This window comes from Falco peregrinus, chromosome 1 (genome assembly GCF_023634155.1).
Source record: "Falco peregrinus isolate bFalPer1 chromosome 1, bFalPer1.pri, whole genome shotgun sequence".
Classification (NCBI taxonomy): domain Eukaryota; kingdom Metazoa; phylum Chordata; class Aves; order Falconiformes; family Falconidae; genus Falco; species Falco peregrinus.
Window position 1 is genome coordinate 119,323,491 of NC_073721.1, and position 19,689 is coordinate 119,343,179.

The window sequence follows — 19,689 nt, forward strand, 5'->3', positions numbered from 1 at the left end:
TGATCCTGCAAGATTCAGGATACTGCAAACACAGAGAGCTTTGCAATAAGTGATCATTTTGTTGGAGGTTGTTGGAAAACTGAAATCTTAGGGCTACTTAAAGGATAATAAAATAAACATTAGCACAAAACATTTTTTACAACAATCAAGTTCGATATATGTCCTGTTCTGTTGATAACATTTCCTCAGAGCCCTTCACAAGAAAAGAAAGCAACTTGTAAAAGCTGGGAATGCAGGAAAGAGCTAGAATTGCAGCCAAGGTTTCAAAGGAACAAACAAAGAAAAGCATATTTCAATTTCCATTACGGAAGAGAGTTCAGAGAAGCGAGCTGAGAACACACCAGCCAAGCCATCTCTAAACAGGAGGTGTACAGCTGCAATGAGCTTTTTATCTTCATGTGTTGCAGTTCTGAGCACCTCTGCACTTAGGAAACAGTGATGTTCCTGAGACTTTCAAAACTCCTCCTCTTTGTTGAAGGAAGGTCTGTTTCAAAATTAGAAAAAAAAGCTGGTCTGCAGACCTCTGAGTACAACATTGCAAACCCAAAGTCCAAATTCTGCCAAACCCCAGAGAAGTCTGACTCACACCCTTCGTGCAGAGAGCCTGCTAAGCATCATACCCATTTCACACCCTGTTCCAACACACCTCCCCAGCACTCTCCCTCTTGCTTCCAAGCACTGCAGTGTGTCTCTGTGCTGACCCCTCCCCACACTAGTTCTGCTTTAATCAGGCAAAACTGTAGCAGCTTTGGAAAACTGGCAGCTCAACCAAGAGCTTTTGTTTGTAGAAGGAAAGTTTTCATCCAAGTAAACACAACAATCTCATTATTTTGAATAGCCACACATATGCTGGAAACCTAGATACCAGATACCTCCTCCCTGTGATGCTTCGCAGGACCAGAGAGATTTCTGCCTGATTCACATAGAGTGCTACAAAGTTATTAGCACTTGCTTTTTTGGTGCCTGTAATGAGACAAGCAGTCTTCCAAGCAGCACCACAAAAGCACTCTTTTTCATCACCGCTAAAACCTTGGACGCTTTATCCTCAGTAGAAATGAGTGCTGGAGACTTGCAGCAGTACTGCTTCCAGCACTGCCTGGCCTTATCAATTAGCTGTTTCCCCACAGATGGTGCTTCTTATGTAGGACAGAACAGAGAAAAACTTGTCCTGCTCAGAGACACTTGTTTAGAAATCTCTAGTGAATCTGAAGGTAAATCCATCTGCTTTCAAACTGTTCGCATGTATCCTGCAAACCTGCTGTGTACCTGCTGGATTCATGTGCCCTGGAGAAGAGCAGACCCTGACAGAGAAAGAGCCTTTCCCTGGCTTGGCATACCCCAATGGGACTTCACCCATGGGCTCTTCCATTGCCAAACTCTCCAAAGGGGCTGGCTTTCTTGCCTCCATTAAATGCTGGGCATATCCCTGCCTGTAAGAGCCTGTTCTTTACAAACAGACCGCCTTTTTGCAGTGTGGTCCTGCAGTCATTTACATATTCAAAGCACTCTTTGAAAAAAAGCCTGTAGCACAGTTTTATGAGCACAAAATCTTTCATGGCACTAGGTGATGTGCAGATGCCTGTGCATGACTTTTAGAAAACCTTACCGAGGAGGGACAAACCTCACCCTATATTTCTGGTGGGTGCCCCAGAGCACTGAGGCCCTGCAAAACTCTGTGCAATACTTTGCTGAACACTGTTTCTTGCCTTGCCTCCTGGTTCATCAGACTATAGGGTTGGAGTATGCTCTTGGCATTTTGTCGTTTGATTTCTTTTCAAGCCCATTTTGGGAGGAGAGGCCATCATTTATCTTGAAACATTTCACTCCCTATCCATCATGTTAACCAGGTGGGATTGGTAGGTAAGCCCATGGGCGGTCGGGGAGGCAGTAGCCAGCCCAGCTTTTTTGAACAGCTCCTTGTTGATGTAGCTTACAGGGATGCCCTGTGTTTGTCCACATCATGTGGACATGATCCCTTCCTCGGGGTTCTCATCACTCAGCTTTCCTTGTGCCTTTGCCCTCACCCAGGTCGGAGGACACACCATGCTGCCTATCCGCTGGATGCCTCCGGAGAGCATCATGTACAGGAAGTTCACAACAGAGAGTGATGTCTGGAGCTTCGGGGTGATCCTCTGGGAGATCTTCACGTATGGGAAGCAGCCCTGGTTTCAGCTCTCAAACACAGAGGTACAACAGTGCTGAGACACCTCAGCTGGAAACTGTACTTTCTACCATCTCTCCTTTCCAGGTTGCTTGCAAAGCAATTCATACATAGATGGTCCCCTCCCACAGGTGCCCTCACCGTGGGAGAAGTGTCGTTATCTCTGCTTAAGGCCTAGGGGAACTGAGGCATGCAGGAACCAAAGGGTTCTGCCAAAGCCATGTGCTGGTTCAACCTCAGTCTCTCCCTTCTAAGTCCCTGGCAGACTTCCATAACAGCCACATCTGGTAAACTCTCGGGGTGCTGTCAGAACTGGGGATACCCAAATTACTGTCAGGACCTAAGTCATTGTCATGCCCAGAGTTTCCTGTGCTCTCTTTCTCCTTTATAGCTGAGGCTCTGGCTGCCATCTCCAGTTTGGGAGAAACAGTTTGAAGCTTGTTATATAGCACGTGGCGCATTTCTGGGGGGCTTTTTGCCGTAGGGATATCTACTATGTTGTTTGCCCCAGTTCATTGGAGGTGGAACCCAAGGAGCTGGTTTCTGCTTGTTATTTCTTTGAATAGCAAAAGTTGAAGCCCATCAGTATAAGGCTGCGCTGTAAAAATGTTGAGGGAAGACTGGCTGGGATTAGCGGAGTGTCAGACCTGAGGTTTGAGGCACATCAGCAGAAATGCACTGGAAGATTTTTGCTCAGAATAGCAGGGGGCATTATAGAAGAGGAACAAGATGCATTGACATAACAGTGTGTGGGAACCTTGCACATTTTTATCCTACTGTGTATCTAATGGATTTCAGAAATTTCACCTTTTGTAATGAGAAATGTGCATTTTCTGCTTTCTGGATACAGATCCCTTAATTAAGTGAGTTGCAGAGATGGCAAATCCAAGGTGTTGCTTTACAGCTCTAATACTTGCCCATTCATGTGCTCAGTGGGGCCTGACTATATATCCCAAAGTAGCACACGTAAACATTTTAGAGACGCAAACAATGGAATCGACAGCGACAGAAGTTATTTGTCACGCTATTTAATGAGCTGCTCTTGCATTTCCCTGGGAGGGTAAATACAAACAGACACAAATGAGCACATGTAGCTTGTACATGGATGATAGGCATGCTGCAATATGACAGCTTGGCTACCCCCATGCTTTCTGCCTCAGTTTCCTTTGCAGGGCAATAGGACTGAGAATAGTCAACCTTAACCTTGAGGGAGGAGGGCTGGTTAAACTCTGCACGAGTGCAGCTCTGTTGGCTTTGCTACTATCCCTGCAAAAAATCTCATCCTTCCCTTTCCTGTTGCTGTATCCACTTCATTCTGAGAGCTGAGGACTCCCGCCCCAGAACACACTGTCCTGGTGGGAGGAAGCCACGTTAGCTCTCATCTGGCTAGTTTTTCACAATTTGTGAAGAGGTGGGCTGACTGAACCTGGGTGGTTGCAGAGGACCGACACCTCCACCAGCTCCTGGATGGGGAGGCATCAAAGCAACCCAGCGGCAGCCTGGCCGCAGCTGCAGAGCCCCATGGAGAGGCAGCTTAATGGAGTCTGTGCCCAGCTCCAGGCTGCCAGGACTGGACCATGAGCAATCACCAGGCTGGTCGAGCGTTGTTGCTGCTGGGGGTTGGCAGTAGCAAGGCTGGGATGCCTGCTCCCTCCTGTGGCATCCACATGGCCTCATACCTCCAGAGTATTTTTAGCAGTTTTTTTCGAGGCTGGAAAAGACCCTGCCTGAGCAGAGGAATGAAGCAGAGCACCACCTCACCTGAAAGCCTCAGCCAGTCCATTAATTTCTGTTTATGCCCTTCCTTTGTCCTGGAGAGAAGGGGCCCATCACAGTGCTCCTGTGCATGTCCAGGATGTCCTGTCAGAAACCATAACTCACCTCCTCCCACAAGTCACCGCTGCCAGCAGCTTTATGGCAGTGCAGGCTTCTCTGCATGCTGTGTCTTCCTCAGCCGCTTTCAGCAGGTCCAAATATCTCCCCTCTGTATTTATATGCAAACAGCAAAGCGATAAGTATCTGTTGAGCTGTGTGGCAGGCCCATTACTATTCATAAATCATAAATTCCAAACATCCCTTGCTGGGTGGCTTCCCTCAACACACTGCTTGGGATCTGTGTTTATCTGCAGAGCGTGGCAGGTCACTCAAACACTGCAATGCTGGGACTCAGCAACTCCAACCAAGGAGGCCAGACAGTAATAGCAGCTCTCACAAATCATACCTCCCTTCCTTTTGCATCTGCTCCTCCGGTGAAGAAAACATGAACAGGCACTTAGGGGAGTCCTTTCCAATGGCATCCCTCTGAAGAGACTTCAATGCTACCCAAAAGCTCACATTTTGCTCATTCATTAGCAGCATCAACCTGACCCAAAGCAGAGTGTTAGCACTGCGATTTTTTTTTCTCCATCACAGATGTGATTTGAGATGAAATTTCATTCTTTCAGCTGCTTGCCTCTGTCAAAATGAGGCAAAGCTGCCCTTGGAGATGGAGGTAGGAAAAGATGCTCTGTACCCTCCCTTGCAGAACATTCCTGGGCTTTGTAATGGAAAGGACTCTGATTTTCAGGGAAGAATAATACCATTTCAGTTGTGCAACGTATTACTTTAGTTTGGGGATTTTAAGGCTTATTTTCCTTCTTCAGCTAGCAGGAAAACCTGACATCATAAATTAAAACTTCATTTCATTTTCCTATGACCTGTTTGGAAAGTGCATTGAGGTAGATAGGTGTCAAATGGGGAAGGTTTTTGGGAACTGCAAGGCTGTAGCTGGAGACGAACTTTTCACTGTAAAATTATCATTAAGAACACACAAACAGGTGAGTGCTAAGGATCTGCAGACCTCTTGGCTTCTTAGCACTCCCATTCACCAAACGGTACCACATCACCCAAGAAGTAGCTGGGACAGGACACCCTCCAAGCGCTGCCCAGCTGGTGTTCAACGTCTCTTTTCTTTCATTCTTTCAGGTCATTGAGTGCATTACCCAGGGCCGAGTTTTGGAAAGGCCTCGAGTCTGCCCCAAGGAGGTTTATGACATCATGTTGGGCTGCTGGCAGAGAGAACCTCAGCAAAGGCTCAACATCAAGGAGATCTACAAGATCCTTCATGCTCTGGGCAAGGCCACACCAATCTACCTGGACATCCTTGGCTAGCAGTGGCCACTTGTCGAAAGTCCCTGCTCCTTCCTTCCGTCCTTCCTTCCCTCTCCCCCTCCCAAGTCCTTTGCCCCTCAGCTCCCAAGCAAACATCTTCATATAAACTCAAGTGCCTGCTACACATACAACACTGAAAAAAACAAAAACAAAAAGCAAACCGACAAAAATCCCACAAAACAACAACCTGTAAGGCAGTTTGGCTTATATATATTTATAGATATCTCTCTATATATAACTTCCACACCAATACAGAAAGAAGCTGCTGTTACAGAAAATTGTAAGACTTTAAAAAAAAAAGAAACAAAAAAGGGAGAAAAAAGTGCTTAAAGAGATATATATAATTAAAAAAAAAAAAAAAAAAAAAAGAAAGAAAGAAAGGAGAAGATATCTTTCCCCCGAGCAATGAAGCAGTGAATTGTAACCCTGCTGTGAGTATGGTTCGGGCTGCTGGGCAGGGCTCTAGACTGGCTTACGGCAGTGATGCCATCCTGGGTAGGAGCCCCGGGAGGAAAGCCTTGCCCTGGTTGTATGATATGCACTGAATGTGTGAAATCAGTCCTCCTTTCTCATCCTTGCCTCCCTCCTGCCTTCCCAGCCCACAGGTGATGGGCACAAAGCCAGGGCAGTGCCCCTGGAGGAGCTCTCTTTTACCAACCCCGTCCCTCCCTCCCTCTCAGTGCTTCCCTGCCCCTCTCTGCCTTCCTGCCTTTTTCCTCCCCCCAACATTTCAGGACAATTTTTCTAATTTGCTGATTCTTAAATGTATAGACTCAAGGCTTTCGAACACACAGTCACAGGATTGTGGCACCTACGGGTAAAACACACACCGGGAACCAGCTGCCCTCCTGCAGACCTCGAGCTGGCCCGACCCAGCCCTCCCTCCTGCCCCACGCCGGCTGCTGCCAGGGCGGGGGGAGCAGCGGGACCAGAGCGGCTGCGCGAGGGAGCCGAGGAGGGGTCCTGGGGACCCGGTCCTGAACCAGCCCCAACCCATTCCAGGGTACGAGACGGGAGCGCTGTCTGCCCAGGGTGCCCGGCGCAGGTGGCGACAACCCCCCATCCCCTCCCCTCCTTTTTCTCCCCACCCTTCACGCTTGCTAGCATCCATGGGGTTGTTCCCCCTCCCTCAGTTGTCTGCACCAGGGCCAAATTAGTCCCTGGTGTAAACCTTGAGCGGACAGGGTTGGATCCCTGCTCCCCTGACGGGGGAAAGGTGGCAGCGTGCAGACAGCTGGGAGGGAGCGTGCCTGCGTCCTGGCTGGGCGTGCCTATGGGGTCAGCGTATCCCAGCGCTCTTCCTCCCCATCCTCTTCTCTTCCCCATTTCTGCCCCATGCCCCACTCCAAGCCTCAGGCACAAGCCAGTGGGGGACAGGGAGCGGGACAAAGCTCGTGAAATGGCTGGGAACCTACCAACACCTGCCTGCAGACCCCTTGCCATTCTCCTCACGTCCCCATCCCCTGAAAGGATTGATGCATCTGCCTTTGAGCTGTTGTGAAATGCAGAGGCTGAAGAATAGCTCCACAGGCAGCCCCGGGAGGAGGGGGGGAAGGAGGGGAAGGTGCCTTCAGGAGCAGACGGCTCAGCGGATGGCCGCAGTGGCCAGCCTTGCATCTCAATGAGGATAAAGGCCTGACAGGCAGCGACAGGGGGTGGTGGGGACAGCGAGGGAGAGACAGAAACATTCTCCCTGTAGCCTATCTCCCTCTAGCAGGAAATAATCTGGACCTGGGGAAAGGCTGAGTCAGATGCTGAATCCAGTCTGTCCAGACCAGGCTGAGAATACAAAACCTTTCTGGGTCTTTTTTTCACGTGGCTAATGGAGGATGAGCGGGAACCTCAGCTTGGCAGCTGCTCTCAGGAGGCAGGGAGCGGGCGGCACAGGCATTGTCAAGGCAATTTTGAGAAGGCAACAACAGCCAGCACAAAAATAGCCTGCTTGGATGTGGCGTTAGCCTGGAAGGGAATGCAGATGGAGGAAGAAGAGACAGAGAAAGGATCTTGGTGGTCAGAGTAGTGTTCATGGCCAGGAGGCGACAGTGAAAGGGAAGATTTTGCATCTTCTCATCTTCCTTGTCTCTTGCCAATCTATACCTCCCACCCATGGCCCTGGCATGACCTGGCTTATGGTTTCAGACAGAGGCTGGGGACACTGCTAGAAGGAGGTCTGTGGTGGGCAGCAGTGGCTGTGGGTTTATTCTGTGCTTGTGTAAAGAGCAGTGCAAGCCTGGGGTGAGGGATGATGGGTGGCAGTAACCATGTGAGACTAAGGATGGTAACCTTCCTCTGCGCGTTAGAGAGATCTGGGCTAGTGGGACAGACTGGTGCCGCTGGAGACTGGGCAGACTGCCACTGAACAGGCACAAGCAGCTCTCGGCATGGACACCAAAGATGGCATGGTCAGGGACAAGGGTGTGGACCGTTGCTGGGAGCCCACACACAGGAACAGCATACCATGTCACCCCTCAATAGTAGGTTCTTACTGCTTTGGGAGAAGACATCCAGTTTTCCTCATGTGCCTACTTGAGTCCAGCTATGAAAGTGAAAAAGATTGGTTTAAAGGTTGTTAGCCCTGGCCTGGCTCCCTTTGTATGCAGGCTGCTTTGGCTAAAAGGACTGGAGATTCTATACAAGGGGAGAACAAGCAATGTCTATTAAGTGCCCAGTGTCTCCACAAGAAAACCCTTCCCTGGGGCTGCCTGTCTCTTACCTCTAATGGCTTCTTGCTCTTGTGACTTCCAGGGTCTGTGCCAGATTGTGCAAGGCCATTTTGTCCACCCCTCTCTCTCACTTTCATGCTCTCATTTCTTTTTTGGCCAGTGTCACGGGCCTTTACACTATCAAATCACGTACAGACACTGCATTCCTACAGTCAATGAGATTTCCCTGTCACCATTCTGCACAGCAGCTACATCCTGCTTTCCTTCCTTCTTTCCCCCTTCCCCTCCTCCCCAGCACCACCACCCTGTCCCTTTTGCCACCTCTTTGTAGAGTCACAACAGCAAGGCAAGCTCAGGAGCCGAGCACGACACCGAGCCTTGGTGCTACATGGTTAGGAATAAGTAGTCTGTGAGAGGCAAGGAGATGGGTCTCCAGAACATGTGAAGTGGCTGAGACCAAGGTTCAGGCTGTCTGACTGCTTTACTGTTAGCCCCACCAAGTGCAGTGACTGACTCAGAAAAATGTCCTTTTGTCAAAGGTAATTGTGAACAATTGCTCAGAAGAGCAGGATAAGCTGCAGTCCTGCGGTGTGATGTCTCCCTGGCTGCTGCTGCTGCTTTATGCCCCTTGGCCTGTTGATGCTGGATGGAGGTTTGTTGTGGGGATGAGGGAGGTTGTTTTTCGCTTGAAGACATGATGGAAACTGCTGCATCCCTTTTTGGCATGACAGTTTTGGAGGGGAAGAAGGAAAACAGCTGTGCTGAGTTCCTGGTGAACACCCTGAGACCTCATTTCCAGAAGCACCTTCCCTGGACCAGAAGTGGAGCTGCCCATCTGCACGGGTGACGGTGCTCTTCCCTGTAGGAAGATGGGCTCTGGGGTGGTCCTCCTGCGTGTGAGGGGAGAAAGAAGAGCAGATTTGGGGGAAAACTCTCTCAGAACACCATAAGTCTGAGTGTGGGGACTGTTCGGAGGCAAAGGGAAATGAGTTCATGTTTCTTCTCCATTTCCAGGAGAGAGACTTCCCGTTGCGCTGCCTCCAGAAAGAGCAGAGAGCTATCCCTGCTGCCTGGGAACACCGACAGGTCTCACCCAGCTCTGGAGCAAGCCAGGCCTAATTCCCAGCACGCCCAGGCTGAGATTCCCACCACCCAGCCTCTTCCATCTGCAGTTTTCTCAAGGGGCTTGTGAAAGGGAGCTGGGAGGAACGCAGATCTGAGCACTGCTGAGAAGGGGCCATGGGGTCTTCCCTGTCCCAGTTGCATCTTGCTCTCTAAAAATTAAAATTATTAGCACCAACTCAGTCACCCAAGGGTGTCACTGAAATGATGCTTTCTTGGAGGTGCAGGTGCTATTTTGGTGCATGGTACAGATGGCAATTGTATGCCAGACCTACAAACTGTGGGTGGAAAATGTGGCTCCAACCTTTGGGTCTTATCAGTGGTCCGTCTTGTCTTCTCCAGCTGTTACTTTTCCTTGCACCCCAGTCTGTCAGGCTGCAAGATGAAAGCTGAAAGGTAGCAAAGGGAAGACATGCAATGCTCTGCCAGGCTGAAAGTCCATCCTGTCTCCCACCAAGCTTGCCCATCTGGTCTTTTAAAAAGTCCCTCAATGTATGTATTTTGGGGGTCAAAAAAAGCCTGGGCTGCCTCATTTCAGTCCTGTCCTTGGGTCCGCAGGGTGCTGAATTGCAAACAGGTGACTCTGGGAACATGTGCTGCACAGACAAATGTGAAAAATACGGAATGCCTTTAAGAGAGGCTGCTTGCTTGAGAGACATTGTTAGCTTTGAGAGGTCTGCTCGTCCCCAGGAGTGGGTGGAACAAGGTGAGAAAATATGTGGGGAAATAAAAAAGGCAAGGAAATGGGAAGGCTGGTCGTAGAAGGCAAGTGAGTATCTTGGGTTGGGAAATCGAGACTGGTTTCAGGAGTGTGGAGTAGAATTTTAAGTAACAGTGGACACAGGCAAAGCCAAAAGAAAACAGCAACATACTGGAGCTCCAGGAAAAGTTAGCTATAATGCTGGACAAATACTGGTGTAAAAAGGAGATAGAAACCAATAAAAGCAAGGGACCATTTATGCAGGCAGAAAACAAAATTGCTACGGTTTGTGCTTTTTTGTGATTTTTTTTTTTTTTTTCTATAAGAAAATACAACCAAAAGAAGGCCTGAACCAGTTACAATTTTTCAGAGCCACGGACAGAAATATACTACTACATGAGCTGTTCCCTTTCATGTGAAAGGCTTTTATTTCCCAAAACTCAAATGCATGAATTTCCTTGAGTTCAGGATATGGGTTGAAGAATGCAGACCCGGATCACTGCAAGCCCATGAAACCAGAAGCAGTTCTGAGCACTTAATCAGCAGGCATTCACATGCCAGTCTGTGTGGAGACTGTTTTGTTCAGCATTTCATCTTATGCTGTTTTAAATACTTCTCATTTCCCCACCCTCCCAGGGAGTATCTACACGCTTTGCCTAGCTGTGACTCCCAATGATTAATGAAAATGAAAAGCAAGTAGCTGAATTTATGTCTGTCTTTGCTTCCTGATCTGACCAGGAATCAGCTGAACCACTACAGCCATGGCTCATGCCCAATGTTTTCGTAACAGCTGTAGGTGTGTTCTCCGGTCATAAGGCAATGGTGAGGATAAGCAAGCTGAATAAATGGGATGCTGGCTGTGATACCATGCTGTAGTGGTCCTCTGATAGCTGGAAGGCTATGGGCATCAACAGGGTTCCTCTGCTGTGAGACCCAGCAGGCACAGGCATGCTTTGGCACAACCCAAAAGGCTTGTCCTCCATTCAGACACAGTGGCTTTCGGATGGATGGTAGGGCCATGAAGCCTCTGCATAATAGTGCTGTCTCTAAATGAGTACCAAAACCAGAAAAAGATAAAATTCCCCTCTCAGCACTGCTTTCCAGGAGTGGACAGAGTTGCTTAACTCTAAGGCGCTTTCCCCACCCCTGCCCTGAGGTGTTTCTTACATCGGCACACACTTAATGTTTCTTTAAGTAGCTGTGTCGTCCTAAAAAATCTTTTCCCTTTGCTGCTCTCCTTGCAAACAGGAATATTGAGTTTCTAGCCTGAAGCGGGAGTTTTCAAAACATCCGTTCTGGCTGGCAGTGTCATAAATGACACAGGCAGAGACATCAGTCAATGCTCCAAGAGGAATGCAGGAGCATTCCATGTCTCCTATGCCTCTTATTCCTTTCCAGTACACTACTCAGCCATGAAACGGCTCCCTGAGAAAAGTGATAGGAGTCCCATAGCTTGCAACTTTGAAAAACTAAACTGAGGGAAGAGATAAGAGACCAAAGAGAAAGGACAGAGTCTTACAGCTTTCTTCAAGGGCCTGACCTAAGCTAACTGATAGGTCAGTTCCATCTCTATGGCTTGAGTTTCTCACTAGACCAAATCTGACAGGTCTTTTCAGACTAAAGGAATGACCACTGGTTCCTCCTCCCTTCTGCTAGTCGCACAGTTTCGGCATCTCTCCAAAGGGAAAAGAGGCACAAGAAATCTCACCATCACTTCCCCACGCTGTCAGGAGTCTGCTGGAGGAACTGATCTCCTGCCCAGCACAAGTGACTGATCCTGCAGCTGAAAACTTGAGCAGTTGTTCTGAGGGGGTGTTTAACTACTGAACGACTGGCTGCTTAGGACAAGGTCCCAGCAGGGAAGGCCTGAAATACCTCTAAAGAAAATCATAGCTCTGGGCGGTCCAGATGTCTTCATTGCATGCTTTCTCTTGCTCTCTGCTGGCTTCCAGCCTCCTCAATCTTTGCTGCTTGATACTTAGATAGCCGAGTTCTGCATTCACTCCCTTTTCAGAGCACGGAGAGCTGGTGAAGCTGTTTGATTTCGATGTGGTAAGTGAGATTTCTCCCCCCTGCCCTCTTCTTTTCCTCACTGTGCAGCTCCTGTCCTTGCAGTTCTCAGGACTTGACTAGCAGAGTTTTTAAATGAAGTGAAAGTCTTAATGTGAGGTGAATCCCAAGACCACAAACAGTTTGGACTTCAAACAGTGAGAAAATTGGCGCCGAATAATTCCGCACACAAAGCAGAAAACTTTCATTTCCTGCAGGCAGGATGGAATTGACTGTTATATTAAGACTTCAGAAGGAGCACTGCCCCGGAGTAATTTCACTGCTGTCAGGCAGTGTTGACATCTAGATTAACCTCTGTGCAGTGAATTTTACAGCAAAGCTCATTGTAATGCATGTGGGGTATCTCCTGTAAATCCCAGCTGAAGCCCATAGTGTCCCACCCTTCTGCACAGGAGAAAGGGTCGGGGAGCGACCACTATCATTCTTGACCCCAGCAAAGCGTGACTGTACCCTTATCCAGGCCAGTTCTGCTGAAACTGATTTTCTACCATGCTAAAGTGACAGTAGCTCCAGCCTGTATTTTTTTTTTTAATTCCCCAAAGAGGTTTACATCACAAGGCTGACATTTTTTGCCAGTGACAAACAGCTCCCTTCATGTATCCACCCAGAAACACAGTCCTAATTAAAAGGCACTAGTTAACCAAAGGCAATTAGCTGCTTGCACAGATTAACTGCAACACATAACAATCCCCACACACAATGCTCTGATCAGACGTGATCCAGGACTAAATGGCAGACAAACTCCCAGCTGATGTGAGACAATGGCATCCAATCCTACCCACCAGCCCACCGGCACACTCTCAACTCTTGTCTACCAAACCGAAACTGCAAAAATAAAAGAAGTTCACACAGTTTATTCAGTGTAAGTCAGGAGACACTGCAAAAGAAGTCTCTTGACTCCTGAACTGAATGCTTCCACTGTTAAGTTGGGAGCGTAGGCCAGACCCCAAGCCCTTTTGTCTCTTGCTGTAAGTGTAGGTTGAGCAGCAAGATTTCCTAGGCAGGAGCACAACAGCTTCTTCAGTCTTGTGTGGGTAGAGACAATCCTGTCTGTGGTTCTCAAGGTGCATTGCTGAGATGCACTTCTTTGTGAAAAAAACACTAACGTCTAAAAAAAACGGAAGAGGAAGGTAAGGGGTTTTTTTGTTTGTGTGCTTTTGCCACGCCTTCTTATTCATGCAATTATTTTCATATTCAACCATTGCTCTGCAGTCATCTGCAGGAGGTTCTAGGCAAGAAACAAGCGATCAGGTGCCAAACAGATTAATCACTAACCCTAAGGGAAAAAGCTCAATAGTACTTCTAGAAATCTAGAAACCATCCTCTCACCCACAGCTCTTCATAGTAGGCTTACCATCATATTTGTCAAAGGCTTGGGATAGCCTATGAAGAGGGGACCTGCCCATGGTTTCCCCTCATCTTCAGATGGAGTTGTGTGCCCCTGGTATTTCAGTAATCGGGCCCATCAGGAAAATTGCTTCAAACTAACGTTTGCTACCCCCAATCAGAATACAGCTGAAAAGGCTACCCAAGGTTATAGAGAAGGTCAAGCTGTTGCTTTGGACTGGAATTTGCTTTAGAAGGAATTTGATGGACCAATTTAAGCACCACAGCACATCAAAACCTGGTGGCCTCATTTAAAAAGTAATCAGTATTGTATTTCGCTTTAGACATCCGTGCATTAGTGTTCTGCAAATATGATTTCCTCTTTGTTTGCATTATTGATGCCATAAAATGTCAGACACATTAAAGAAAAAAAAAAAAAAAAAAGAGGCCAACCTTTGGGGTTTGGAATGATTCTGGCTGAATTGCAGTTGGGTTACTTTGCTTTTTATTTCCCAGGATAGCGATGCACTGTTACTCATTCTGCTATTGCTTTACAAAGAGTTGTCTATAAGTGTATTTATTCAGCCAACCGTATTTCAGGAAACACATAACCTTGATATTTTTTTTCTGTATGAGGCTGTGTGCTTGTATATGTGTTGGGGGGGGAAAGGGAGGTGGAGCTTTTTACAAGAGCCCTCCCCATGTTCAATAGTACGTTGGCTTTGTGCAATGCTGTGTGACTCCCTTTGGCTGGTTTGATTTAATCTGAAGAACTGAGGTTTGTGATCAGGGTTTGAGGTCTTCTGGTTTTGCACTGCCCAGAATCTGCCACCTGCTTTCACCATTCAGCAGCCATCTGCTATCCACAATGGTTCCTAGATGTCTATGCCACAGAGATTACACAGCACTTGAGTCTCAGCCATGTGATAACGGAGTTTTAGCTCATTCTGGTCCTGCGTCAAGGGTGAGTTTGCTGATTTAGGTTGGTTCCTACACTCCTCCCCACGTAATCCTCACTGACTATTGTTCCCAAAGCAAATACTATTAGCTGATCAGCACTTTTTCTTCCAGACCATTAAAGAGCACTGTCCTTGGCAGCCATATGTTTTCTGCCTCACCTCTCCATAATGAATGCTGATCCATTGTTCAATTTTTCTGTGAACCTTTTGGAAAAGTATTCTCCCTCTTAAAATCTAAAAAATTCTCTTCCCAAGTCTTCTGGTTTTTTGAAAGTGAAAAAAACCAGGGTGGAATTATCTCCTTTATGTAGGGATTTTCATCAGTGGTAAGATTTCTTTTCAGCTTTTCTTTCCAGTGACAGCAAGACTTGGGAGCAGAGGCAGAAGGATACAGTGGAGCAATCTAAGGAAGGGACTCAGCTAGGACCTAGACTGCAAGGTCATCTGTTCACATACTAGGCCCTTGCCAGGTTCACACAGCAAGAGACCCACAGCTTTTAATGAGCAGTTTCCTGCCCAGCTTTCTTGTTCCTACTCCAGTTCTGAGGAATGACCTTCAGATGACCTTCAGATCTCCTTATCTTCATAGCTCCATCTCAGGGGTAACCAAACAGCCAAATGAAGAGATGAAAGGATCTGAATGGGTGTGTAATTCAGTGTCTTTCTCCCCCTTTTTCATCACGAGTGAAGACAGTGAAAGTGACAGAACAGAAAAATTCTTTCCCCCAACAGGAATGATCCAGTTTCTTTTTAAACTCAGATATTTAAGATGTCGTGCAGCAGTGCCTATAAATATGCCTTGAAATGTTGAATGAGCACAAGGAGTCTATTTGATTTTGTTTTTATGCCTGTAATTTCTCTCACCAAGAATTCAGCTGTTACTCAGCTCCCAGCAGGTTGTTCTGATTGCTGGAGATGGTTGGGATTGATTCCGGCTGTGATCTGTTCGAGTCCAGCCTCATTCTTATATAGCTAGATTGAAACAATAGAAATCAACAAGGGACTGAGTTGTTGTTCCTATGCAACGAAACTTTCTAGTGCAACACCAGGTTAAACCCTGAAGGGGCTGAACACCCACAACTTTGAAGTCGGTAGAGGCTGTAGATACTGAGAGGCACTGAAGATCACTATGATATCAGGAACAGAATGACAGGAGAGAGGAAAAGGAATTATACAAGAAAAAACACAAATATTATATGAGAAAATATATTGCTTGGTTTATAGTACAAGAAAATCCACTGCTGTACATGAGAAAAAACTCAGAATATTCAGCCTGGCAACCAAGAACATTGGCCATCAGGACAGGAGTAGCTCTCTATCCTACAAACCTCCTCTCACTTTTAATTTCCTTTTTCTCCTTCTTCTCCTAATATAGAACAAATCGTATCTTATGGCTTTCTTGAAAACTGAAATTAAGGTAAGAGGCAGATTTGGGAGAGAAAAACAGAGATCAGATGCTGCTGGATGATACAACAGCTTTGTAGCCTAGCCCCCTTTCAGTGGCGGGTTTCTGGTGTGCCGCTTCGTCGTCTTTTTTTTTTTTTTTTTCCTAATACAACCCCTACTGGTGTAAGTAGTTCTTACCATGAGGAGAAACCAGTTCAGTCCCTAAGAATAGCGACAAAACAATAACAAAAAAGGTCCCAGCAGCGGTTTCTAGCCGGCCGGGAGCCGCCGGGAGCCTCCCCCTGCGGATCAGCACCGCGGACAGCGGCGCCTCCCACCGCCCCTGGGAGCCGCCGCCCGCTGCCCCGCTGCGCGCCGCCCGCTCCCGCAGGAGCTCCGCTTGGCTTGGAAAGGAGGAACTCCGCTTCTGAAGGAACAGGGGACCTCATTCCTACATCGGCCAGGGCACGACTGTCTCGCCCTTCCTTCTTTTCTCCCATTCTTTTTTCCAGCGTGAAATTGTTAGCTGGTATCTTTTTTTCAAGTGATGGAGGCGGAATGGTTTTAAATGCAAAACAATCGATCTAATGTGGGAAAGAACCATTTTTCCTTCAGAATTAAACCCTCTGTCCCACTTCTTCCTGCACTGGTGTTCCACCTATGAAGGATGCATCTCTAATGTGGACTGCAAAGGGTTCCTATCATCTCATCTACTGGGACAGTTTGACAAATGGAGAGGTACTATACTGCTAGCCCTTTAGAAAGAGAGCATCATGTGATTCAGCTTTAGCCATCAAGTAAATTTACTGTTGGTAAAGGGTAAACAGACAAATCTCTTGGAAAATTCAAAGTAAGTGGCATATAAATGACACTGTGGCCCCTGAAAGTTATTTTTACATCAATCCATAAAAAAAGCCACATTACTGTGTAGGGAGAGTTGTCAGAAGAGTCAGCCAAAGATGAAGAGCCATGCAGGAAAGAGCAGGCATCTACAGGCAAGGCTCCAAATGGTGAGGCAGTCATATCTCGTATACAAAAATGTGCAGGTACTTCAGAATCCAGCTTGCTCAGCCTGCATACTTGGAATTTCATCCCACTTGTTTTCCTGGATCCCACTAAGGAAGATAGACCCACAAATTAGAATTGAGCATCTCCTGAACTTCATCATCATGGTGAGAAGCTATTGGGCAGGAACATGCAGGCTCATTCCAACCCTGAAAAATCTAGTGTGAGGAAGAAAAGACACATAAGCAGGGCAGAAATCTGGGCTGTTTACCCCTGGCCCAACACATACTGCTTCCTAGAGGCAGTTTCCTCTGCATCCCACCTCCCACATACTCCCCAGCTGTGACTAGTAGTTAGTACAATGGGACATCTGGATGGACACTCAGAGACAGTGAGGACTAGGAAGTACCTAGAGACACAAGCCCTCAAAACTTGTAAGTAACAATACTGAAAATGAGGAATTGAGGCCAGACTTCTGATGTTTAGGGCCACTTGGAAGTCAGAAAGGATGAGCTTGCAGGGGATGGCAAAGATGATTTAACTAGGAGCTCAGAGAACAAACAGTGCTAAGGGAAGGGAGCAAGGAAGCCTACTGTGACATAGGGAGGGGAAGGAAATGTGTGAGGGCTTAATTCCCTGTGAGGGGTCAGCGATAGTGAGTGTAGTGTGTCAGATGTGAGCTGTGGCAAAGCAGAAGACAGCCCTGCTTGGAGAAGAACTATGGATGTGAGGAAGCAGTCACCACAAAATTATGTGTGCTCATCTAAATGAGTCCTGAAGGTTTCTCCAAACCTTCAGCCTTGCTGGGCTTCTCCCAGGCTCACCTTCTCTGCTTCAAACTCTTACAACTACCATAATTTTCTCTGCATTTATTTTACTCTCCGATGAGACTCTGGTTTCAGAAAAAGCAGGGCAGCTTGTTTTAGTTCTTCTCACTCCCCCTGCTCAGAACTCCCACACCCAGCCAATTCCCTGTGTGAAAGAGAATTGCATAATTTTTTTCCTGTTTTTTGGTTGCTCTTTGGTGTTTTGGTTTTTGGGGTTTTTTTTTGTGGTTTTTTTTTTTTTTTTCCTTTTTTTCTAGAAGTGTCCTTTAAATTTTCAGCTAAACTGGGAGGCAATTTCTTGCATGACAGCTTCGTATAGATAGGCTTAAAGCAGAACAAAAATAAATAAATAAATAAATACACTCAATTACCTCCTTCTCCCCCACCTTGCCTTAATGAAGTGCTATTTTACTAAAGTTATTTCAATAGAAATGAAGGGGTTTTGTGCAGGCAAATGATTGACATTGATTTAGCTTTTGGTGTGTTACAGCTCCCTCTGCCTCTTCTGGATCAGGCAAGAGGGCAAGATTTCTCCAGGTAAAGGTTGAGGATACACAACCTTCTTGGGTGAAGGCTGTCTTGGGACCTTCAGTCTGTGTTTGGGATGGCATTTAGGGGTTGCATTGCACACTTGCCTCTGGTAATTTCTATAAGACACCTGTGCTGAAGCAGTGTTGTCCATCAGTGGCTCGGTGTGGCAGTGTGATGACCTAGGCAGAGAAACCACTGGCACTTCTGCCATGAGGAGAAACACCCAGCCTCCAGAAAACGGCAAGGGTAGACTTAACTTCCAGGAAACTACTCCTACTTCCAGCTGAAATGCCCTTCAATGATGCAGACAGGCTTGCCCCCCAGAAGGTGCTGCTCCACAGCTCACTCTGGCAGGCGAGCTGGTACTGAAAGGAGGATGGGGCTACATCTCAGAGGAAAGACATTTTGATGGCATTTTTGTTGTTACTATTATTCAAACCAGCTTATTTTAATCTCAGTTAATGTCACTGAAAGTTTGCATGAGCAGAAAACAAATCCTTTGGTGATGTTTGCTGAATTGATTTTTTTTGGCAGACTTTTTTTACCCATGCACCAGTCTACATATTTTCTTAATTTAGGGCTTATTTCACATCTTCTGAATCCTATTTGCCATTTTGCAACTGAATTGCTGGTTCTTAACCTTTTCCATCCTGCAGTCTCCCCTTCTCCAAATCAAAACTCACCATTTTCCCCTGCTGGGAGCAACCCAGGTTACGTGGTGAGAGCAAGGTGGTTGTGATCTCTGCCTGCCCATCTGACCCCCACTGGCTCAAATTCAGAGGATGAGGACCCCTGATCTGAGTATTGACCAAGGTAGGATCCCTGCTTCTCCCCTACCTTCCACTTCATGTGCATCAAGCACGCTGCTACCCTGGAAGGGGACGACTGATACAGTGTTAGTCAGACTTACAAGGAGACATTTTAAATTAAGGATTTGCAGTGAGGTCAAGGGACCTTTTAAAGTGCTGAGGTATTTACCCTCCCCAGACCTTCCCTTCCCCTCCTGCTCTGCTTTGTCCCTTCTTCTCTCCCCAGCCTTGAAATGAAACAGAAAATTATTTTTTTAAAACTGTGTCGATAATTTATGTTTAGTATAAAGGATGGTTTAATGGCATCACCAAAGGTCATTTTTTTCATCTCCGTGTTACTGCCCCAGCCCCAGAGGCTGTGCGTCCCCTCTTCCCCATAATTCCACTGCCCTCCCTTTCATTCACCTCACACATCCCCCGTCACCACCCCACCACAGCGTACCACACACCAGAAACCTGCTTCAGGTTCAGCCAATGACCATTGGAGAACAGAGATTTCAAACTGAAACCTCCACTCCAGACCACCACAAACTGGAACCATTTCCGCCTTGAAGATAGTCAGTTGCTGCAAATGGCAGGCAGACTCATTTCTTGAATTACGTAAGGTTTTTTTTTAAAGCCTTTTATACCTATTTACGTGTACGCGTGCGTGCACCACGTGTACGCAGTGGTATCTGTGTGCACAAAGGCACACGAATATCTCTCTCAAATATAAATATATTGTATGTTAGAGCTGTAAATATTCCTTGGTCATGTGTCTATGTCTTCTTCAAAGTATCATATCCTCAGTGTTATGTTAACAGCTCCATTTATTGATTGATGAAACTGTGTGTAGACCTGTACCCTCCTGACATAGTTTATGTAGCTCTCTCTTCTCAAATAAAGTACAAAACTACCACTAGCAGGTCCTCCTTTTTTTTTTTATTCCATGATGAACATTCAGCTTTAATTCATAAAAGCCTATGCTGAAAATTAATGCA

The 19,689-nt window shown here is 46.9% G+C and overlaps 1 protein-coding gene across 4 annotated transcripts in view; it reads left to right on the forward strand.

The window, feature by feature from the left end:
• The window catches only part of NTRK3 (neurotrophic receptor tyrosine kinase 3), a 231,823-nt gene extending 212,244 nt beyond the window's left edge, over nucleotides 1-19,579 (forward strand). For 2 of the 4 annotated variants that reach the window (XM_005242418.3, XM_005242419.4), the window contains 2 exons: nucleotides 2,029-2,187; nucleotides 5,126-19,579. In XM_005242418.3, coding sequence (XP_005242475.1) covers nucleotides 2,029-2,187; nucleotides 5,126-5,311 — 345 coding nt within the window. In that variant the 3' untranslated portion in view covers nucleotides 5,312-19,579. The remainder of the gene's footprint in view (nucleotides 1-2,028; nucleotides 2,188-5,125) is intronic. The other 2 variants (XR_008749358.1, XR_008749360.1) reach the window with 2 other exon arrangements.
• The last annotated feature ends 110 nt before the right edge of the window (nucleotides 19,580-19,689 follow it).